At 56.9% G+C, this 22,910-nt stretch overlaps 3 protein-coding genes and 1 long non-coding RNA gene across 4 annotated transcripts; 3 read left to right on the top strand and 1 right to left on the bottom strand.

Moving 5' to 3' along the window:
• Positions 1-1,338: 1,338 nt before the first annotated feature.
• CD93 (CD93 molecule) lies at positions 1,339-4,745 on the top strand. The gene has a single exon (XM_062608365.1). The coding sequence runs from the start codon at positions 1,437-1,439 to the stop codon at positions 3,126-3,128; it is 1,692 nt and encodes a 563-aa protein (XP_062464349.1). The 5' UTR covers positions 1,339-1,436; the 3' UTR covers positions 3,129-4,745.
• Positions 4,746-5,940: 1,195 nt separating this feature from the next.
• On the top strand, positions 5,941-8,137 carry LOC134158143 (uncharacterized). Its single transcript, XR_009962608.1, has 4 exons — positions 5,941-6,042; positions 6,083-6,121; positions 6,162-6,181; positions 6,222-8,137. It is a non-coding gene; the product is annotated as an uncharacterized LOC134158143 (long non-coding RNA).
• Positions 8,138-12,603: 4,466 nt separating this feature from the next.
• Positions 12,604-14,432, top strand: THBD (thrombomodulin). The gene has a single exon (XM_062608353.1). The coding sequence runs from the start codon at positions 12,665-12,667 to the stop codon at positions 14,327-14,329; it is 1,665 nt and encodes a 554-aa protein (XP_062464337.1). The 5' UTR covers positions 12,604-12,664; the 3' UTR covers positions 14,330-14,432.
• A 2,250-nt stretch (positions 14,433-16,682) lies between these two features.
• SSTR4 (somatostatin receptor 4) lies at positions 16,683-18,189 on the bottom strand. Its single transcript, XM_062608335.1, has one exon. It carries the CDS (start codon positions 18,103-18,105, stop codon positions 16,798-16,800), a length of 1,308 nt encoding a protein of 435 aa, XP_062464319.1. The 5' UTR covers positions 18,106-18,189; the 3' UTR covers positions 16,683-16,797.
• Positions 18,190-22,910: the final 4,721 nt, after the last annotated feature.

The following is a 22,910-nucleotide window of genomic DNA, read 5'->3' as shown; positions in this document are numbered from 1 at the left end:
CTTTGCAACCTCCAGATGTGCCAAGACCCAAACCCCAGGAGCAGTCCCTGCTGCTGGCCAGAGGACATAGAATCATGGAATGGTTTGGGATGGAAAGGACCTTAAGATCATCCAGTTCCGACCCCCCTGCCATGGGCAGGGACATCCCACGAACCAAGGCACTTGTAGGGAGATCTGGGGAAGAACAGAAATCCGTAGTCTTTAGTATTGGGATTTTGGGAAACGTTTATGTTCAGGGTGTAAAGGAGGGAAGGGAACAAGGGCACTCCTTGTTTCGGTTGCTTGGTTGGGGTGCTGTGGCTCACAACAGCAAATAGGCAGGTTACTGGAGTGAACACTGAATCGCTGGTGATGAAGGATGCCTGCTCAGCAGCACCAGGTAAGACAGACTCACAGGTCAAGGGCTTCACGCCTGAATTTGCTGCTGCAAGAGGGAGGCTCCAGGAGAAGGAACTGGGGATGCAGGAGGCCGGGCGGACCATCCGGAAGGGAACTGGGATTTGCTTCTCTTAAACTCAGCTTTTGGCTTACTTGACACCCCCTGCCCTGCACTGCCAGGTTCTGATTCCTGATTCAGCATTCCAATTCCTAGTCCCATTTCCAGAATGGGTTTGGATCCCAAAGCACTGGTGCAAGAAGCCATTTCAAGCCCTTTCAGGGGCTTTAGCCACATGAATATTTGTTTAAACATCACAGCACTGCTGCCCTTTCTCTGCAGGGCCACCAACACCCACCAGACACAGCTGATGCCCTGCACCACACTGGCTCGGGGGCAAGTGATCAGAGAGTTATTACCATAGAGCATCACAGCACCAGCCCTCAGCCGGTGATGCTGGGGCAGCGCTAACCCCAGCACAGAGGGTTTGCTCCGGACAGCATCGGGAGCTCGGCTCTGTCCTGGCAGCCTGGACCTTCCCACGACCTAACTCCTATTTCAGGGCTTGTCCATCTATTTAAAGCGCACGGAGAAGGGGAAAAATGCACTGGAAAAGGAGCCAAACATTCGGTTTCTGTTGCAGGCCGACAGCAAGGGATCCCACGGCTCTTTGTTTGTTTGGGCTTGATATGTTTTTATCCCCTTTTAGCAATACATGCTTGAAAACTATCAGGCCCTATTAAGGGTTAGAAAAACCATCTGCTGCGGGAGCCCTCGAAACCCAAACCAAAAAGGCACACGGCTGCTTTTAACTTCGGGATAGCCTTGCCAGCCCCTTCGCAGGCCAAGCCCGAGGATGGGAGCGAGGAGGGAAAGAGGAAGACAGCGAGGCGACCGCCACCAACAAGCAGCGAGCCGCACGGCGCTACAGGAAACCATAGCCTCCGGTGATAAATAGGAGACCCGGAAACACGGGATGCACGTCGGGCGAGCGCGGCAGGACGAGGGGATGTGAGCCGGCGGCTGTCGAGTGTCCCCCCCCCCGGGTCCGTGCAGTGGGATGGATGCCCCCCGGCTGCTGCCGCTGCCGCTGCTGCTGCCGCTGCTGCTGGCGCTGCCGGTGCCCGGCGAGGAGGAAGCGGCGGTGCTGTGCGCCGGCACCGCCTGCTACACCCTGCACCGAGCCACGCTGGACTGGGGCAGCGCCCAGGAGCGCTGCCGGCTCAACGGGGGCAACCTGGCCCCGGTGCGCAGCGCCGGCGAGGCCGCGCGGCTGCGGGAGCTGCTGGCGGCCGCGGGCTGGACGGGGCCGGCCTGGATCGGGCTCTCGCTGCTGCGGGGCCGCTGCGTGCAGCCGCAGGAGCCGCTGCGGGGCTTCGCGTGGGCGGCCGGCGGCGAGCGGGGCAACTTCTCCTTGTGGCTGTCGGAGCCCGCCGTGACCTGCCTGAGCTCCCGCTGCGTGAGCCTGCGGCCCGCGGGCTGGGCCGACGGCCCCTGCCGGGCCCCGCTGCCCGCCTTCCTCTGCAAGTTCAGCTTCCAGGGCATGTGCGGGCCGCTGCCGCTGGCCGCGCTGCACCGCGTCACCTACAGCACCCCGTTCGGCGTGCGCAGCGCCCGCCTGCCCGCCGCCCCCTTCGGCACCCTGGCCGAGGCGCGGTGCGACGGCAGCCCCCGCGCCGCCTTCGCCGTCTGCAGGGGGACGGTGGAAGGGGGCGGCTTCGCTTGGCACCCCCCCGGCCCGCTCTGCCCCACCGCCTGCGCGCACAGCAACGGCGGCTGCCAGCAGCGCTGCCTGGAGGAGCCGGGGCAGCCCCCGCGCTGTGCCTGCCTCCCCGGGCACGTCCTGGCGCCGGACATGGTGTCCTGTGTGCCCGAGGACGTCTGCAACCCCAGCCCCTGCCAGGGCACCTGCCGCGCCCGTCCCGGCGGCTTCGAGTGCGGCTGCGAAGAGGGGTACACCCTGGCGCCCGACGGACGGAGCTGCTTGGATGCGGACGAGTGCCAGGCCGGGCCCTGCCAGCACGACTGCTACAACACGGCCGGCAGCTTTGTCTGCCTCTGCCGGCCCGGCTACCAGCCAGAGGCGCCGGGTAGCCCCCTCTGCAGCGACGAGGATGAGTGTGCCCGGCCGGGCGTCTGCCCCCAGCTCTGCATCAACGTCCCCGGCTCCTTCCAGTGCGCCTGCCAGCCCGGCTACAAGCGCCAGCCCGGGAGCAGCGATGCCTGCGTGGATGTGGATGAGTGCCTGCAGGGTCCCTGCCCCGGGCTCTGCCGCAACCTGCCCGGCAGCTACGAGTGCCTCTGCCCCCCCGGCTTCCTCCTGGAGGAGGATGGACACGGCTGCCGCCCTGCACCCACCAACGCAGAGGAGCCCGTGGGGGTCTCCAGCAGCACCCCGAGGACCACGGGCATCTCACGGACCACGGGCATCACCCGGACCTCGGGCACCCCATGGACCACGAGCGTCCCCCACACCACGAGCATCCCTGCTGGGGCAACAACACCGTCCCCCACAGCAGTAGGGTCAGCTCCCGGCGCCGAGCACAGCGCCGATGGCCCCAGGCTGCTCCTCTACTACATCCTGGGCAGCCTGGTGGCCATCCTGCTGCTGCTGGCCTTCGCCCTGGTCCTGGTGGCTTGCAGGAGGAGGGAGGCCAGGAAGGAGAAGCGGCCGGCTAAGAGTGCGGCTGACAACTACTGCTGGGTGCCCGAGCAGCCGGAGAGCCATGGGGCAGGCGGTGAGCGCAGGTAACGGTGCCCGGGGCAGCAAAGGGGGAGGAAAAGCCTCCATGGGGCAGAGCTGGTTTGCAGATGGGAAAGAGAAGAAACAGGGATGGGGGGGGCGGGGGGTGGTGCTGTCTGTTCAACGTGGGGTTACGTGTCCAAGAGCCTGTCCTGGGGCTCCTTGTGAACCAGGAGCTGATCTCCCCCCCCTCAAAGGCAGTGCTGGTGGGAAGGCAGCTGGAATGTGTCCTGTAATGTGGTTTAGAAACCAGCCACTGCTCCTCCGACAGGGACAGTGCTGCGAGGTGAAAGGGAATGGGGTTGGATTCAGCGCTGCAGAACCTCACTCTGCTTAAACCCAGCAAGTTAAAAGGACTGATTTCACTTCCTAAAGGAAACCAGTTCATTTCGCTTGTCATTTGGTCTCCCCTCCCTGCGTTTGAAATGCTGACATGAGAAAGCAGCCCAGTCCCTGCCCTGTCCTTGCACCCCCCCCAGTCCTGTGCCATCCCAAAAGCACTGCCAGTGTCCCCCCTTGCCCGCCTGACCATGGACAGCCTGCATTCATCCGTGGGTTTGCGTTGTTCTCCATGGGACGGCTCTGAAATCCTCCTGTGTTTCCCCAGGACAAGCACCGGTGGCTGCAGCCACAAGCAGAGGGTGTTTGTCGTGCTTTGTTGTTAAAGATGTCCCACGAGAGGTGATGGAAATAAACCTGTTTAAAACCACAGCAGCAGCCAGCTTCTCACAGGGAGCAGGGCTGGTGGGTGTCAGCCATCCGCCCCTGCTGCTCCCAGCGGCATTGAGCTGGGTTTGGAGCAGCAGGACAGCGGTGCTTCCCAAGGGATGGAGCCCCTTTACCTGGATCCAGCCCCTAAGCTCGGGAAGTGCACAGCCCAGGGAAAGCTGTAGACAAGGAGAGACTGTATAGGCCTCTATAGGTGGGGGAAACAAGGTTTAGGAGCACCATGGACCTGTTTCCTGTGCGTTCAGTGTAAAAACACTTGGAAAATAGAGAAGACAACACTCGCCTTCACATACAGCCGGATGTGAGGGGGCTTTTCCTCTTGGATCGTACTTCTGGGGTAGAAGCCTTTCCTGACAGCTTGGGGTCCAGGCTGAGCGTGTTTTCCATCCCTCTCCCTCTAAAGGATGCACTGGATGTTGTGTATGTGCTGTTGCTGTATAGAAAGTGTCTAACCTGGCTTCAGAGCACAAGTGTTGTCGGGGTGAAGTTCCACAGCCTTGCCCTGGTACCTCACTTCAGAGAGCTCTTCACACTCAGTGATTCCAGACAAGGAAGCTTCATCGAGCTGCTCCAGCATGGACCCTTCCCCAAACCCCCAAAGGGCGCAGAGGCCGTTCCTGCTTCCCATCGAGCTTCAGTGTGTGCCCACACTCCACACGGGAAAAGGGTGCTAGGGAAGAACAGGGATGTCCTGGGGGGGGACGGGGACCAGAGTTTCCTGAAGTTTCTGCTGGGTTTATTGTCTCCTCGAGGCTTAATTGCTGCCGAGATGGGACCTGAGCACAAAGGAGTCTGCGGCAGGCAGGGACCTGCATCCTGTTCTTCCACGGGAAAAAAAACCCTTTCCTGCTGGGTTTTTTCCGTCTTCGTGTCTCCATTGTGGAATGACCCAAACAAGGCAGGAAAAGGAGGCTGATGGAGGGGGTTTGGTGCTCTGCCCTAATGTGCTTCCTTTTCTGCACACAGCGGCTGGGAGAAGCAGTGAACGCAGCAGTGGCGTCCTTGGATGCCCCACAGCAAATCCCTGCCTGTGTTCCGATAAGCCCGCAAAGCCTCTGGAATACATGAATGAATGAGACCAGGGAATAATCCTGCTGAAATCAGTGGGACAACCTACATCCATAAAATGCTGCCTGTGCTGCCGAGCTGTGCCAGCTCCAGGTCCCTGTGGGAAAAGGCAGGCACAGCCATGTTTGCTTTATGGAATTTTCCAGATGTTTGGAATCTCAGGAGTGTGTCTGCCTTATTTTTTAGTTAAGGTATCAATCAGTTGTTGTATTCCGCTATGGAAAAGGGAAAAGGAAGCACAGTTGTGGGCCCTGAGCTAAACGTTGTTATTTATTCCAGGAATTCCTCATTAAAGCCTATAATCCCAATTCCTGTTGCAACCTGTGTGTATTCCAAGGGTGTATACGTTACACAATGGAGGATGGGAGCAGGTCCAGATTAGGGAAGCCTGATTTGTGCCTTGGTTTAGCTTGGGGTCTCCCTGGTGGAAGATTTCCTGATGTAGCATCCTTCATCCTGGTGCAGTCACACCTGGATAATGTCATGACTCCTTTTCTTCCTGCCACAAACCCAGCAGGAATGTTTTGATCCGTTCCTCACTGGAGTTACCCAGGGCAGTGGGATGGATGGGTTGGTACCCTGCCTCACAGCCGGAGGAGACGGGACCTTCATCCCGCGGGACCGGCACAGCTACCTCTGCTCCTCATCCTTCCATTGAAGCAAGGGCAAAGCCAGAGCTACAGCTGTCCCACCGCCACCAGGGCAGGGCAGGGCAGGGCTGGTTCTCTGTACATGGCCAGTGCTTCGTGGTGACATTGTGTTTTTACAGTGCACGATTAAGACAGTGGCCTGTGCTGAGAGCAAGGTTTGCCGATGCCTTGATGACTCTTGGGTGTTGCTTTCCTGATGAGACACCAATAAACCCTGCCCGGAACACAGTGTTCTCTGTGGTGTTTAATAGGAGATCAACCCCTCTTGGTCTGGTACACGTGGGCCTTGTGTTTTCTACAGGGCTGGTGCTGCCAGACCCCAGCCGGTGCTCAGCCGTGCAGTGAGGTGGGTGAGTGGGGTCTCAGCCTTCTGTAGAAGCTGCTCTCCCGAGGGAGGGCCAGTCACATCATGGCCCCCAGGGCCATGGGGTGGGGGCACTGGGTGATCTCAGTTGGATCCTAAGACCATGAGCAAGGTCCTAAGCCCACAAGTGAGCTCCTAAATCCCCAAGCAAGGTCCTCAGCTCTTGTTCAAGGTCCTAACCCCCAAGCAAGGTCCTAAGCCCACAGGCAATGTCCCGAATCTACAAGCAAGGTCCTAAGCCCATGAACAAGGTCCTAAATCCCCAAGCAAGGTCCTAAGACCACAAGAAAGGTCCTAAACCCATGGCTGAGGTCCTAAATACATGAGTGAGGTTCTAATTCCACGAGCAATGTCCTAAACCCACGAGCAAGGTCCTAAACCCATGAGTGAGGTCCTAAGGACTCAAGCAAGGTCCTAAGGACTCAAGCAAGGTCCTAAGCCCACAAGCAAGGTCCTAAGCCCACAATCAAGGCTCTAAACCCAGAAGCAACCCCGGATTTTGCTGTAGCTCTGTATGAGCAGGGATCTGCATTTCTGGCTCCGGGCAGCACATGGCCACAGACATCACTCGGTGAATCCAAAGCTGCCTCCGTGATGTGCACCACAGGGGAAGGCCATCCTGAAAGTGAAAAGGTCACAAAGACAAGGGGAAACCTCAATGACTCATAAACCCCCCACATGTATCACCCGCGTCTGGGACAGCGTCCATGGGGTGCCCTGTCCGTCATTGCCACTGGCCTTCAGTAGGGTTGCAAAGCAGGAAAACCCTGCAGGACACCACGTCTCATGATGGGTGTTTGGTGCCTCCATGCATCGAAGTACAAAGAGCATTCCCAACGTTGTCCTGCCTGCCCTGGGAAGCTCCCAGAGGGATGAGGCCATGCCAGATGTACCGGGGGGGTCCCTGGCAAGCACAGGGAGCTGCCAAGGGTGGGATGATGGAAGCAGGAGGTACTCATTCACCCCCCATTTATCATTTTTCCCTGTTTCTGGGAAAGCTGATGCAAGGAAAGAGCTTCCACCAGAGGAATGTAGAGGAAAGGCACTGCCTAAGGCTGAAATGCAACCTACCAAATGCCACGCACAAAGAGGCGGCCCCTGCAACCCCAAATGCTTCAAGCATCTGCTCATTTCCTCCTTTCCTTGTTTTTATCCTTTTAAGTGTTTCTTGGCATTTGGTTCTCCCGAGCCCTTTCGAGGCTGATCCATGGAGCTGGAGTCTCACCAAGCAGATCTGAGCAGTGCCAGTGACAGCGTGACCGAGGGCAAGAGCCAGCTTGTGGCAAAGATCCTTCAGCTTTCCTATGGGAAAACCCAGCCTCTGGTGCCACGAGCAAGTGTAGGTCTTGGAGATGGTGCAAGGCTCAAAGACAGCTCCAGGAGAAGGATTAGAGTCCAAGGGTCCTAAATAGGCAAATGTTGAGCATCTTCCCTGCTGACCCCATCTGGCCTCTCCATGCCCTGTAGATGGAGCTGAACAGGAATTCAGTGATCAATGAACATCAGTGATTAAATCACCCATTAAGTCAGCTACACTGGCTTGGGGTGGGGGTACAGGGGTAGGAGAGGGTGCAAAGGCAGGCTGCCACATGAAGGTGATGGCAGGAGAAGTCACACATGTGCCAGATATTGCCAACACCCAGCCTTGGGAGGCTTTAATCCCTGTGGGAAACAGCACTGGCTGCTTTCCCTGGTTGCAGTCCAGGAGTGAACATAGGAACATGAGCCAAAGGCAAAGGCAAAGGTACCAGACATGCTGGCAGGACCTAGCTCAGACCCAATGAGCGTGCAGCAAATGAAGCATCCTCAGTGCAGTGACTGAGGTCCCTGCTGCCCCTTGCAGGTCCCAGCCTCACCTGGGTGCCCCATTGTGCCTTATTCCTGGACATACTGTCCAGCACTTCCTAACCTTGAGACGTTTGTCTCCTCGTGTCTGATCCAGAGGAGGCAAATTCACCTTTTCCACAAGGGATTCCACCCTGGATCTGCAGAAACATGGCTCATACGTGCTGGTGGACACCCCAAGACCCCAAGCACATCACCCAGATCAGCGAAGAGAGGGGACCCCGGTGCAGTTTTCATGACCCCAAGTGGGATCACACACTGAACACATATAGATGGGAAAGCACATGAAGCCTGTTTAATGGTCTGCTATTCATTTTGGTTTAATCTTGATGTAATGATTCCAGATTATATTGTTATATGCTGTTTAATTTAATTCAATACTATCCCATTTAATTCTCTTCCCTTCGTTTTATTCAGTTTAATTGTATTTCATGAATTATGATGTAAGAATATGTTCTTCCCTTCCCTGTTCATTCTAGACTATTTAATTCTATTCTATTCCATGGTATTAATGATACTATATTGTATTATATGGTATTACATGACATTATATTGCCTAATACTGCACTGCATTACGTGCAATCGTGTCCTGTCCCCAGCATTCAGACATCAGGAGCCTCCTTTCCAAACCCCAGCAGCACAAGCCGAGCCAGTCCATGACACATTCCCCATAAGCGGGGGTCAGAGCAGCTCTTGGGCACCGCTCTGCCCGGGGCACCGGGACCCGCTGAGTCAGGCGCTGGCCCAGGGTGGGCGGTGATGTCCTCAGCCACCCATCAGCTTTCCGAAGGGGAAAAGTCATGGGGAACTGCGCCGCGGCGGGGGTGAGTCAGCGGGGCAGGGAGCAGGGAGCGAGGGGGGCTTAAACCACGAGGAACCCCGCTCCTTCGTCCCTTCCCGTGGCCGCACCGACCCGGGAACCCCTTGTCAGCAGCAAGCGCCGTGAGCTCAGAGCGCGCTGCCATGGGGAGGCTGCGTTCCTGCCTGGCAGCTGAGGCGCAGTTCCCGGCAGGCAGCCTTGACGAGCGCGTTTTTATCCGGTTCTAGGATAATAAAAACAACAGAAATCTGTGGCGGGTGTTTGCTTTTTTCCTTTTCCACCCGTTACGTCCTGGCTTCTGCTGCTCCTTGCTTTGACCCCCCCCCCCCCCCTCGTGTTTTTGCTGGTTGGGTTCTGAAGCAGATGATGAAGAAGGAGGAGGACGAAAAAAAAGAAGGGAAAGGAAAAGAAAAAGACGAAAAAGGAAAACAAAAATTAAAAGAAGGAAATTTAAAGAAAAATGAAAAGAGGAAAGAAAAAGAGAACAAATTAAAAATAAAGTAAAATATAATAAAATAAATAAAAAGGAGAAAAATAAAGAGAAAAGGAAAAAGAAAAAGAGAAAAATAAAGAGAAAAGGGAAGAGGAAAAAGAAAAAAGGAAAAAAAAAGAAGATAAAGGAAAATAAAAATTAAAAGAAGGAAATTGAAAGAAAAATGAAAAGAGGAAAGAAAAAGAGAACAAATTAAAAATAAAATAAAATATAATAAAATAAAGAAAAAGGAGAAAAATAAAGAGAAAAGGAAAAAGAAAAAGAGAAAAATAAAGAGAAAAGGGAAGAGGAAAAAGAAAAAAGGAAAAAAAAAGAAGATAAAGGAAAATAAAAATTAAAAGAAGGAAATTGAAAGAAAAATGAAAATAAAAAGAGAACAAATTAAAAATAAAATAAAATAAATAAAATAAAAGAGAAAAGGAAAAAGAAAAAGAGAAAAATAAAGAGAAAAGGAAAAAATAAAAATAAAAAGAGAAAGAAAAAGGAAAAGAAAAAGACAAGAAAGAACGAGCAAAAGAATAGAGGATGAAGAAGGGGGAAAGGAGAAGGAAATGAAAAGGAAAATCAAAAGGGAAAAAGGCCACCCGAAGTGAAATCCGTGCGATAAAAACTGGGGACACAGCAGGTTTCACTGGAGCCGAGCGGGGTCGGCATTGCCGGGCCCTCCAGGAATTCCTTATTTACACCCTTGCTGGCCGGGAAGAGCAACCGAGCTCTTTTTGGGGTTGTTTGGTGCAGGCGGTGGCTGGGTCTGGCCAGGGGGACCTGTCCCTGCACCCACTTGTCCCTCCTCGCCGCGGTCAGACCTGCAGGACGCTGTGAGCCAGGGAGGACGCTGCTGTTGGGTTGAGATCAGGGGGTGAAAGGGGAGATCGGAGGCTGGCAATCGCTCCTCCTGCAGTCCGAGTGGAAAACAGCATTCCCGTGACATTCCCCTTCCTGGAGAGACGTGGAGGAAGGAGCAAAAGAGGCCAAAGAAAGCAGAGGAGTCTGATAGAGCGCATGAGCTCTGCTGCTCCTGCTTCCATCGGGATAGCTTTGGAGCTACCAAACAGCACAGCTGGTTTGGTGATTAATTATTAGCATTATTATTACTATTGCTATTCTTTTGCTGCTATCATATCACCATTACCATTACCATTACTATTACTATTAATTACAGGGCTTGGAGCAAGCTGCTCTACTGGAAGGTGTCCCTGCCCGTGGCTGGGGATAGGAACTGGATGAGCTTTAAGGTCCCTTCCGACCCAAACCAGGCTGTGATTCTTTATGATTATTATTTTATGGCTATTCTTGCCATTATTACTATTATTAGGGGTTATTAGTACTCTTTTCCCTTTCTTTCCTTTTCCTCACAGCCTTTCATGAGCTACCATGAACCGCCCAGGGCTGGAAGAGGACAAGTCAAAACCTAAGAGTTTAATAAAGGAACCTCCTTGCAGTGAGTGAAATAAGGAAACGGGAATCTGTGGCTCCCGAAGGCTAATTGCAGTGCCTGTGTTGGTGAAACACCACTCTCAGAGCTGGCAAAATAAGCAGGTCAAATGTCCTTTCCTGTAAGCTTTGGATGTTTGTGTTTCATCTGGAGTTTGCTTCTGGCTATGCTCTAACTGCAGAGCTGAACACATGGGAAAGGGTCCGGCTTGTTGAGCAAGAAGAGGAGCCAAACCCCAGGGGGTCAGGCCCCCATGATCAACCCGTAGCCCTGATCCGGGCTGCCTCGGAGGGGATTAGAGTGACTGATGTGGAATTGGGACATTGGAGCTTGCACAGAGGGGATGAGCTGCAGTGGCTGGAAGGGGGCAGCAGCCACTGTGCTGGCACTGGTGGATGTCCCATTTGGGGTGGCTTGTGGGGCTGCAGTTGGTGCTGCTCCGTCACTGCGGCCTGGCAGCTTCATCTCACAGAACCCCAGGCTGGTTTGTGTTGGAAGGGACCTTAAAGCTCATCCAGTTCCAACCCCCTGCCACAGGCAGGGACATCTACTAGAGCAGGTTGCTCCAAGCCCCATCCCAGCTTCAGAGCTTCAGGTTGGTGCTCACTGCAGTAAAGCCGATGCTGTACCTGTAAGCTAAAATGCTGAGCTGTAAATTGGGACTGCTCTGTTGAGAGCAAAATGGGCTGGTGTGGCCCTGGGGCATGAGTAAAACAAGGGCAGCCTGTGAAGATACAGGAATGAGCAAAACAGACAGGGCTGGGGCTGGTTCTTCGAGATGAGGAACAAATCAGAGCTAACCTAAACCACACACGCAATTGTTAAGTAATTCCCAAGAGACTTTTCACAGGCACAAGCACAGAGATCAAGCAGTGAAAGATGATGGAGGACAGAGACCGCTGGAGACCACCACTAGGCATGAAAAGTGCATGTGTCATTAAAATGCAAATATTACAGTGAGTTCTAGGAAATCTAATTAAAGCATTTCCCGGGAAGGCTGTACATATAGAATCATAGAATAGTTAGGGTTGGAAAGGACCTTAAGATCACCCAGTTCCAACCCCCCTGCCATGGGCAGGGACACCTCACACTAAACCATGGCACCCAAGGCTCTCTCCAACCTGGCCTTGAACACTGCCAGGGATGGAGCATTCACAACCTCCCTGGGCAACCCATTCCAGTGCCTCACCACCCTCACAGGAAAGAATTTCCTCCTTAGATCCAATCTAAACTTCCCCTGTTTCAGTTTGAACCCGTTACCCCTTGTCCTGTCACTACAGTCCCTAATGAAGAGTCCCTCCCCAGCATCCCTACAGGCCCCCTTCAGACACTGGAAGCTGCTCTGAGGTCTCCACTCAGCTTCTCTTCTCCAGGCTGAACAGCCCCAACTTTCTCAGCCTGTCTCCATACAGGAGGTGCTCCAGCCCCTCAGCATCCTTGTGGCCTCCTCTGGACTTGTTCCAACAGTTCCATGTCCTTTTTATGTTGAGGACACCAGAACTGCACACCATACCCCATATGCATAAGTCTGTTGGATACATGGATGCCTGTAGACTGCAGGCACGCTCCCCTTTGTGAAATGACTGGCGTGTGCGCCCAGCGCTGCAATAGGGAACGCTGCTTTCTAGAGCCCCACATCCAGCCTGAGAGTTGCTTCGACCGACTCAGGCGGTAACACACCGAGACCTGCTCCCTCCTAAGCAGGGCGAGGGACCCGCGGGGCGCCCTACAGCAGGTGCCCTCCCTCCAGCGCTGGTTTCGCTCTTGCTCAAGGCGATCGAGAGCTTTTCCCGGCCCCGCTCAGCCCGCATGGACGGGGCGGGGGGGACCCGGCAGCTCCCTCCCTTCGGGCGGGACCTCGGTGGGAGGAGCCGGCCCAAGGAGCCGGGGGGGGGGGGGGCACGGGACACCCCACACCCCCCACACCCCCCACACCCCCCCCGCTGGAGGGGGCCGGGATTCACGGGGCCGCCCCCACCGCAATCTCTCCGCTCCACGACGGCGGCGGCCGCGGCCCGTCCCCGGAGGCGCTTCCTTCCTGCGGCGGGCGGCGGGGAGGGCCGGGGCCGCTATAAATCGGGGCGGGCGGGCGGCGGCATGCCAGAGATTTGCCGTGCCGGCCGGCCCCTCCGCCGCCCGCCATGCGGCGGCTCCCGCTGCCGCTGCCGCTGCTGCTGGCCGGCTTGGGGCTGGGGCTGGGGGGGGACCCGGAGCCCGGAGGCCCCTCGGGAGCGCAGTGCCTGGAGCACGATTGCTTCGGGGTGTTCTGGTCGGCGCTGCCGTTCGCGGAGGCCGGCGCGGAGTGCCAGCGGGGCGGCGGGCACCTCATGACCGTCCGGTCCACCGTGGCGGAGGACGCGATCGCTTTGCTGCTGCAGAACCGGAGCGGGAATCTGTGGCTGGGGCTGCGCCTCGGGCTGCCCTGCACCGAACCGACCCAGCGCCTCCGCGGCTTCCAGTGGGTGACCGGCGACCGCAGCACCGATTACTCCAACTGGGCGCCGTCGGGGCGGCAGTGCGGGGAGTTCTGCGTGACCGTGTCCAAGGAGCTGCGCTGGGAGGAGCGGCCCTGCGAGGCTCCGGCCGACGGCTTCCTCTGCGAGTACAACTACTGGAGGAGCTGCCCGCGGCTGCCGCCCGCCGACGGGCTCCCCGTCGTGTACGCTACCCCGTTCGGGGCCAGCGGCGGCGACTTCCTGGCTCTGCCGCCCGGCAGCGCGGCCGTCATCGCGGCCTTGGGGCTGGAGCTGCACTGCGAGGAGGACGGGGAGAGCGGGAGGCTGCGCTGGGGCCGCCCGGAGCTGGGGCCCTGGTCCTGCCGCTTGGACAACGGGGGCTGCGACGGGGCGTGCGAGGAGGACAGCGGGCAGGCGCGGTGCTCCTGCCCCGAGGGCAAGGTGCTGAGCAGCAACGAGCGCGGGTGCCGCTCGCCCTGCGCCGGAGCCCCCTGCCAGCACCACTGCGTGGTGGCCGGCTCCAACTTCGTCTGCATGTGCGAGGCCGGGTACCGCTTGGCCGCCGACGGCAGCAGCTGCGAGGACGACGACGACTGCGCCATGGTGCCCAGCGTGTGCGAGCAGGTCTGTGTCAACACCGAGGGCGGCTTCGAGTGCCACTGCCACCGCGGGTACGCGATGGTGGACGGGCACTGCCAGGCGCTGCCCATGTCCCGCTGCTACAAAGCGCCCTGCGAGCAGCAGTGCGAGGAGGTGCCCGACGGGTACCGCTGCAGCTGCTTCCCCGGCTACGCCGTTGACCCCCGGGTGCCCACCCACTGCGTCCTGCACTGCAACCACAGCCAGTGCCCGGCCAAGTGCGACCCTTACACCCTGTCCTGTGAGTGCCCCGAGGGCTTCGTGCTGGACAACGCCGACGACAGGCAGGTCTGCATGGACATCGATGAGTGCGACATGAACTTCTGCCAGCACAACTGCACCAACTACCTCGGCGGCTTCGAGTGCCACTGCCCCGCCGGCTACCGGCTCGTGGACCAGATTGACTGCGTCGAGATCCTGGGGGAGGACGGGGATGGAGCCTACTCAGGGGATTTCGGGCCCGGACCCCAGCTGCCCGTCCCCACCCGGACCCCACTGAACGCAGTGCACCTTCACCCCGGTGCCCTGGTGGGTATCACTTTGGGTGTCCTCTCCGCAGTGCTGGCTCTGCTGGCCCTGGCCTACCATCTGGTGAGGAGGTGCTGCAGGGCCCCCGCCACCATGGATTACAAGTGCAATTGTCCCCACGAAAAGGAGATGGGACTGTACCCGGTCCCCTCGGGGTGTGCAGCAGCCAGCCAGAAGCTGTAGGGAGCCCTGGCAGGACAGGCAGAGGGAGGTGGACGGAACTGGGTAACATTCACTCTCCTCATCCCCTGCAGTCTTTGAGTGATAAAAAGAGTTTGGGAAAAGCTGTGATTTCCCCCCCCCCAATATTCACCCCAGAGAGCAGGGAGGGTGGAGGGGCCGGAGCGCTGCTCGGTTCCTCTCCCTTTGTGGGCAGTGTGGGTGTTCAGCTTTCCTTTCCCTTTTCCAGGAGCCGGGGGGGGGGGGTTCAAGGGGAACCCTCGTGTGTTACAGGAGGGACGTCTCCTTCTGGAGGTGACTTGTAAATCCGTATCTATCACGGGATGAGAGCCGCGCTGGCTGAGTTGCTGCTACCCAGGGAAGGTCACTTGGCCCCAAACCCCTCTCCCTTCACTGGGAAGCTGGGATGGAATGGATGGCATTCCCAGAGTGGCAAAGAGATGGGATGCCCCTGCCTGTGTGTTCAGGTTAGTGGGTTTAAACTGACGGGTGGTGGCAGAAGGAGCAAAACCCTTGTGCTCAGCACCTTGAAACACACCCAGCTCTCGCCTCCTGGCCCCCTCTTTTGCCTCTTGCCTCTGGCAGCTGAGCACTTTCCACCTTAAATCACTACCGACAGCAGGGGCCCTGCTGCTGTCACAGTCAGGGCTAAACCACTTGATTCTGCTTCCCTTTTACCATTTTGGGGCTGTTTTGGTTAAATGTGGACACTGAGACTGCCAGGGTCATGTTTTCCGTGGCAGGAACGGTCGTTCCCAGCCTCGTGTTCCCCATCCCGTTTCTTCCATGGTTTTCTGCCCTTGTTGCCTTAAAACGCTGTGGTTTTCTTTACAAACCCACTGCACCGACCCCTCCTGCCCACAGGGTTTTGTCCTTTGGGCTTGCCCAGGGTTAGGTCTAATCCATGTTGAAGCCTATGGCAAAACTTTCCGGGGCAGGGGGGTCCACGATCCACCCCGCTGCGCGCTTCCCACCCGAGGATCATCGGGAAAAGCATTTCGGGTGTTTTTTCCAGCCCCATCGTTCCATGGGGAGTCCCGGGGCAAAGCCTGAGTGGTGTTGGGAGCCGGAGCGGCTGCGGGGTGAGTGGTGGGAGCGGGTGCTGACAGCTTTATGCCCATGAGATACCACCCTGCAGCAGGGCTTGGCTTTCCCACAGGAAGCTTTGGAAGGCCGGGGTCAGCGCTTGCGAGGGCTGGATGCTGCAGAGGGGCTGAAGGGCTCGGGAGGGGGGTCCTGTCTCTCCCTATGTGCTAAACACAACAAGCAGCATTCCCCCCCTCCCTGTTCCCGTATGATAGAGCTCTTCTGCAGCCTCCAAGGGAAATAAAAGACACCCGTTGTATAAATCAAAGCTTTCCTAATGTAAATGGTCCAAGCCCCTGTTTTATACACCCGGCACGTTTGTAAATACTTATTTATTGGAAACATACCCTCTGCAATGCACAATCCCATGTGTAGACAAATAAAGCTGGTTTACAGAAAGCTGCTGCTGAGATATTCTTTCTCCCCTTCCCTAAAATGACTCTTTATTCCCCCCCCCCCTCCACCTCACCCCATCACTAAGCACTGGTCTGTCTTAACCTGTCACAAGCCTGGTTGGAGTTGGGAAGAAAGGAGCTGTGGGCTCTTAGCTGTAAACAAGCCCTGCCAGTTATTCCATCGCCGTGATTCAAACAGCAGGGATGAGCCATAAATAATGGAGAACGGGAATAACATTAACGGGAGATAGTTAAAACCAAACAAGCTGGAAATGGGGAATTTAATGGTGCCCAGGGCTGATGTTTCTCTGGGGGTGTGTTTCAGGTGCCACTGGAGGTGATGCTGAGAGGGTGGGATTTCCTTCTCCTGGCTTTTTCATGGGGAAAATTCACCCATTTGTGCTAAAATCCCTTTGCCTGGGAATTGGGGGGGGGGGGGGGGAGTGCAGATTGTTGGTGGGACCTAAGTTCTTCCCTTTCCCCGTTAGCTGAAGGGAGGTTTGATGCTCCCTAGTTCCTGCCAAGGCTGGTTTGCTCAGAACCCCCTTTTTCTACATAGAAGGAACCCAATGGGGTCACATCCATCCTGTGCTCCCAACAGTGATGGAGAAGCCCGGCCTGGTCCTACCCCTTCACTCGTCTATAGCCAGGGGGCTGGTGGGCTTCCCTCCATCCTTCAGAGCGTGTTTTGGGAAGGAGCAGAGAGTTGGGGGTGCGTTGTTCTGTATTATCATGGAGAGGCATTGCCCTGTGGCCGGTCACCGCTCACAACTGCATTTTGAGATCCCCGCCACGCGCCATCCCCATGGAGCCTCCTCCATGCCGAAGGTAACCGCAACGCTCACGCAGCTGATGCGACGAACCGCACCCCAGGCCAGTCTTATGGCTTTTATTTGGTTGCACCGCACAGCACGAGGGTCCACGGCAGTTTATCCCCTCTCCATCCCCGTTCCCCGTGCCCGGATGACACCCACAAGGCCTGGGGCCACCCTAGAAGGCGGTGGTCTTGGCGAGGAGCGGCGCGGGCTTGCAGCAGGGCTCGGGGAGCCCGGGGTCCTGCTGGCAGGACAGGGCTGGGCACACGCAGCCCTTGCCCTTGTCGTCCCCCCGGGGGGCAGCGCAGTAGTCGAGGGGCTCTTCCTCCTCCTCCTCCTCCTCGGTGGCCCCCTCGCCAGCGTGGCAGCAGCAGAGGCTGGCGTCGAGGCAGCGCCGCAGCACGCCGTGGAAGGAATGCCGGAAGTTCTCGGAGAGGAAGCCGTAAAGGATGGGGTTGGCGCAGCTATTGGAGTAGCTGAGGATGAGGGAGGCGTTGTTGACGGTGGCATCCAAGCGGCCGGGCAGCAGGAGGTTGACGAGCTGCACCACGTAGAAGGGCATCCAGCACACCACGAACATGGCCACCACCATCAGCACCAGGCGCGTCAGCTTGCCCTCGGAGCGCCGGCGCTGCTGCCAGCCCACCCGCTGCGCCACGGCGCGCATCTTGCCCACGATGAGCAGGTAGCACAGCCCCATGGCCAGCACCGGCAGCAGGAACCCCAGCAGGGTGGTGTAGACCACGAAAGCGGCCGACCAAGCCGGGCTCGGCCAGAGGAGGTTGCAGGCCACCGCTTGGCCATCGCGGGTGGTTGCGGTGCCGGCGAAGATGGGGATGGGCGAAGCCACCAGCAAGGAGAGGAGCCACACGCCGCCGTTGACCATCTTGGCCACCCGAGGACGGCGGTAGGTGGCCGCCCGCAGCGGGTGCACCACCGCGATGTAGCGGTCCAGGCTGAGGACGGTCAAGCAGAAGACGCTGGTGAACATGTTGAGCCCATCGACGCCCAGCACGGTGCGGCACAGGGCCCGGCCGAAGGGCCAGTGGTGCAGGGCAGCCGACGTGGCCACGAAGGGGATGCTGAGCATGAAGAGTTCGTCGGCGATGGCCAAGTTGAGCAGGTAGATGTTGGTGGCCGTCTTCATCTTGGCGTAGCGCAGGATGACGAAGATCACCAGGGAGTTGCCCAGCAGCCCCAGCAGGCACACCAGGGCGTAGATGCACTGGATCACCACCATGCCCACGATCTCACCCGCCTTGCTGCCCCACTCCGCCTGCCCCTGCTGCCAGCCGGCTTCCCCCATGGCCATGCTGGTGTTGGGGGGCACCTCGGAGGAGGCCCAGCTGGATACGGTCCACAGGGACACGCTGGATGCCTGGGACACTGCCGGGAGCTGCTCGGTGTCCGCACTCATGATGGGAGGTGGTCCATGGAAGGGACACTGCCGGGGATGGGGGGGGTCAACCTGCAGGCAGGGCATGGGCACAGGGAGATGGGGGTGAGAGCTGTGGCACACTGGATGCGAAGCACGCTCCCCTGCCTTCCCTCTTGGATCATAGAATCATGGAGTGGTTTGTGTTGAAGGGACCTTAAAGCTCTCCCAGCTCCAACCCCTGCCACAGGCAGGGACCCCTTCCACTGGAGCAGCTTGCTCCAAGCCCCTGTGTCCAACCTGGCCTTGAACACTGCCAGGGATGGGGTGGCCCCCACCAGTGCTGCCACCACCAACTCTCACTGCCACATGCATTGGGCAGCTCCGGCTGTGCCCCCCCCAGCTCCCTCCATCGCTGCCCATGCACCTGCAGGTCACTGCTCAGGGCAGCAGCATCCTTCTCCAGGCCGGAGCATCCCAGCTTTTGGGGGTCTTGTTGTGCATGGGGGGGGTGCCTTCACCATGCGTGGGGGCCTGCCAGTGACAACCCTGGCCTGGGAATCAGTGCCACCATCCCAATGAAGCCCTGCACATCTCAATGGTGTCATGAACCCCTGCGGGGGGAGCAAAGGGAAGGAGAAACCGAGCGGGGGGGGATACGTTACCTCTCAATCGTCCAGGGACCGAAGGAGCCTCCTGCTTTGCTCCGGGGAGGGGGGGGCAGGCGCTGGGATCTGCTCCGGTGGGATGCAGGGGCTGTTGGCAATGCAAAGTCCTGCTTGACCTGAATCAGATGACCAGAAGGATCCGGACCTTTTAAAGCGAAGGACAGACCGTGCGTGCCGGGTGGGAATAAAGCTCATCCCCACCACCCGTTCCAGGGAAATCAGCTTGTCCATCGGGAATGCGCCAGCAGAAAGCAGCCAGGATTCTGGTTCAGGCTCTCCCGGGGGGAACGAAGCGCCGGACGTCCCCTTGCTCTGCCTCTCCGAGGGGTGCGAGGTCCCGCTGCTCCCCCCCCGAGGGGACACGCCATCCCCCGGGGCCCCGGCGCTGCGGGCGCTGCGGCGGGCGGGATGCTGCAGCCCGGGCGCGGCGGTGATGGGCGGGAGGGAGGGATGGAGGGAAGGGTGCAGGGAGGGAGGGAGGGGGGGACGGGACGGGGCCTCCGCATCCCCCCGCACCCCAGGTCCCTCCGGGGTGTCCCCGCCCGGGCAAGGCAGGAGATGGAGGCAGGTTGCCCTGGAAACCGCCCCCCCCCCCTTCATCCGCGCTCGATCCCGCATCCCTCCCCCTGCCCCGACATTCCTCACTGCAGGGAGGGGGTGCAGGCAGGGACCCCCCCTTTCTGCAGGAGGGGAGCATCCCGCAGCACCCGGCATCCAAACCCGGGGACCAGAGGGTGAGGGGGGTGAGGACCAGCCCAAACCTGGCCCCAAAACCTGTTATGTGCTGAAACCCTCCCCCCACATCACAGAATCCCAGAGTGGTTTGGGTTGGAAAGGACCTTAAAATCATCCAGTTCCACCCCCCTGCTACGGGCAGGGATAAGTCTACACCAAATTTCTTGGTGCAATGAGTAAAAATGGGGCAGAGATTCCATCTTTCTATTTTTAACTATTGTTTTTTAAGCATCTGTTGTGTTTATTGGGTATTTTGTGTGGTTCTTCGGTAGTTTGGCTGTTTTTTTCCTATGAGAGAGATCAAGGACATCTTCATGCCAAGAAACCACCACCAGCAGCACAGCAACAGCCCCGGTCTGGGGCAGGCAGCTCCACATGCCATCACCTATGGGGCTGGGGATGTGTCGATGGCGCAGCCCCATCCTCATCCTCCCACTTCGAGCCATCAAGTGACTGTCTTTTCCTCAGTTTCCCACATCTCACGCTCCCAAGCCACGCTCCTGTGGGTCATGGAGATTTTGGGAAGTCAGGATGGAGCTGGGAGCAGGCTGGATGGGCTCATCTGTGTGTGGATGGGGTCCTGCAGGGCTGGGAATGGAGCTAAACGTGTATATTATATTACTGGGAACAGGCATGGGAAAGCAGGTGCATTTTTCCTCTTGGTGCTTAACTATACAACCATAGTTAATTGAGCAGCTGGTGAAGATGGTTTGGCTACGACATCCCAGCTTAAATATCATGGATGCAGAGAAGCACAGAGGGAGCTGGTACCCGGAGCTGCAGGGACCATGGGGCTGGGTACAGAGACCCCATCTCCCCACGCTGCTCCCCCTCCACCTCCACGAGGTGTTTGAATAGGGAGCAAATGGCACAGAATTCCCTGTGTCAGCGGGTGCTGGGATGGGCACGGAGGCCACCAGGCTCCAGGGGTTCCTGTTGCAGCCGGCGACTGGAAAATGGGGAATAACACAATGAGGCTGCGTGGAGATTACATCGGGCCGAGGAACAGGAAATGGTTAAATGCTCCTTTACTGTAAGGGAGGAAACTCCTCGCAGCGAGCAGGACTTGTGCCCACATTGTGCTGCTGGTTGTGAGTGCTCTGGGTGGGGAGAGGGGAGTGAGAGCAGCATGTGGCTGCACCGCAATGTCTCATGGTGCCTGGTGCCACAAAAGCCTCCTTATGGGTGGCTGTGGGTGCAATGACATGGGGCAATCTGTTCCTGCCCTGGGAATCGTAGGATCACAGCCTGGTTTGGGTTGGAAGGGACCTTAAAACTCATCCAGTTCCAACCCTATGCCATGGGCAGGGACCCCTTCCACTAGAGCAGCTTGCTCCAAGCCCCTGTGTCCATCCTGGCCTTGAAGCGCTCCTCCAGCAGCTCAGGAGCAGCTCTCCTCTTTGGGGTGATTTCCCAAGGGATCCTGCACCATGTGCTTGGGAAAGATGAGTTTCTCTACACCAAAGAGCCCCCCCATTGCCAGCACTAATGGCTTTAAACCCTCTCCTGGTGCTGTGCTCCATGCTGAGCTCACCAGCCTTTCCCTCCCTCCCTCCTTCCTTCCACCCAAACCTCGCGGAGCAGAGATCTGAGATGAGAGCTTCTCCACCAAGTTATTTTAGTGGAGTCGCCCAAGCAGGCAGCCCAACCTGCTTTCCCTCAAGTGCAGCTCTCCAGATGGTCCATGTTAAAATAAACCCCAAGTCATTCCCTCCCCGAGACAGCATCAAGTGCTGCTTAAATAGAACCACGGAATCATGGACTGGTTTGGGTGCAAGGGACCTTGAAGCTCCTCCAGCTCCAACCCCTGCTCCCAAGGGCAGGGACACCTTCCACTAGAGCAGCTTGCTCCAAGCCCCATCCAACCTGGCCTTGAGCTCTGCAGGGATGGGGCAGCCACAGCTTCCCTGGGTAAGATCTCGTCTCAAACTGAAGTTTCTTTTCTGCCTGCAACATAAAAATCCACCTTGAAACACAGCCAAAAGTGTTAAAATAGGCCATCAAAAATGTCTTGTTCTCTGATCAGAATGAAACACTAATGAAATGCGGTGCTGGGCAGAGCAGGCGGTGGGGGTTATTTTTTCCCCTTTCAGGCTATTTTTGTGTTGAAATCTTTTCCTTAAAAAAGAAATGTGGTTTAGAAATGGAACTGCTGATATATTCCAACTTGAAAATGTCTGAAAAAGAGGCTTTAAAACGGCTCCAAGCTCTTATCCCAGGATGGAAATGGTGTTCCCAGCCACTGCCAGGCTCTGGGGCACAGCTGGCAAAGCTCACACCAGGGACTGTGCTTTGGAAGAGCTGTAGATGGATGTATCCAGTGGGAACATATACACGGGCTATAACACGGGGCTGTGTCGAATTAGCCCCATTTCCATACCTCGGTGGTGGTGCGAACGCTCGGCGCGATGAGGAACGTTCCGTTCCCTGCAGTGGCTCATGTTAACTCATTGCCACCGATTTACATCTGGTTCCTCATCTGATTAGAAACCAGGGCACACTGAGGGCTTTGTGGGGCTGAATCCAGCCCGGGGAGTGCATCAGGGCTGGGGGTCACTTCACCATCACCATTGATTCACAGCATCAGCTGGGTTGGAAAAGACCTTTACGATCATCAAGTCCAACCATTACCCCAAGGCCACCGCTAACCCATGTCACAGTGGTGCCATCACCTTGTCAGCATCCAGGAGCTGCTTTCCCAGCTAAAACCAGGCTAATCCCTGCAGTGAGACCTGGATTAATACAAACACGAGGCAGCCAAATGTGCGTTTTCTCCACTCTCAGCTTTCAAGCTTGAATATTAAACGTGAGCATCTTTGCTTTGCAGCATTTATATACGTTTCCTTCTGGCTGGGTTATGTTATGCACGAGCCAAAAAGACTTTGTATTCTGATGGAACATTGTACAGGTAGGAAGGAGGAGAAGGAAATCATCAAATCCCAAACTGTTGTGGATTGGAAGGGACCTTAAAGATCACAGAATCCCAGCCTGGGTTGGGTTGGAAGGGACCTTAAAGCTCATCCAGCTCCAAACCCCTGCCACGGGCAGGGAAATGAGACTCAAACACTTGACCCTGCTGCTCCAAGTTTAATCTTGGTGGTACAGCATTAATGGTTCCATCAGTTCATTCACGAAGAGCCCTCCCAAAGGGCTGCTCAACAGGAGAGCCAGTGTCATCCCCAAGGGTGGCAGTTGCCTCTGAGCAATAATAGCATCGTGGCCAGTGGCAGAGAAAAAGCAAAAGGAAGAGAAAACCAGTCCTAAATGCCTAATAAATTTCAATGAAATGTAAATAAAAAAAAAATAATCAGTTGATCTTACAGTTTTAATGAAAAAGAAACCACGAAAGGGGATAATGTGGTTCCCACTGGGGCGGAACAGCCACCCACAGAAGGAAAAGAGGTGTAAAATGCTTCCAGTCATATTATAGAGTGGTTGGGTGTTGGTGCCTCCACTTCTGTGGGGGAGCAGACATCATGTTGAGCATCCCACCCTTCCCCCCGGCAAATG

The sequence above is a fragment of the Pezoporus occidentalis genome, unplaced genomic scaffold (genome assembly GCF_034315485.1).
Source record: "Pezoporus occidentalis ecotype Australia unplaced genomic scaffold, CSIRO_AGI_Poc_V1 ctg10, whole genome shotgun sequence".
Lineage (NCBI taxonomy): Eukaryota > Metazoa > Chordata > Aves > Psittaciformes > Psittacidae > Pezoporus > Pezoporus occidentalis.
Note: the sequence above shows the minus strand (reverse complement) of the source record. Positions and strands in the feature narration are given on the sequence as shown.

Excerpts from the sequence above, each read along its gene's own strand:
- THBD (XM_062608353.1), top strand. The coding sequence starts at position 12,665 with ATGCGGCGGCTCCCGCTGCCGCTGCCGCTGCTGCTGGCCGGCTTGGGG.
- CD93 (XM_062608365.1), top strand. The coding sequence starts at position 1,437 with ATGGATGCCCCCCGGCTGCTGCCGCTGCCGCTGCTGCTGCCGCTGCTG.
- SSTR4 (XM_062608335.1), bottom strand. The coding sequence starts at position 18,105 with ATGCCCTGCCTGCAGGTTGACCCCCCCCATCCCCGGCAGTGTCCCTTC.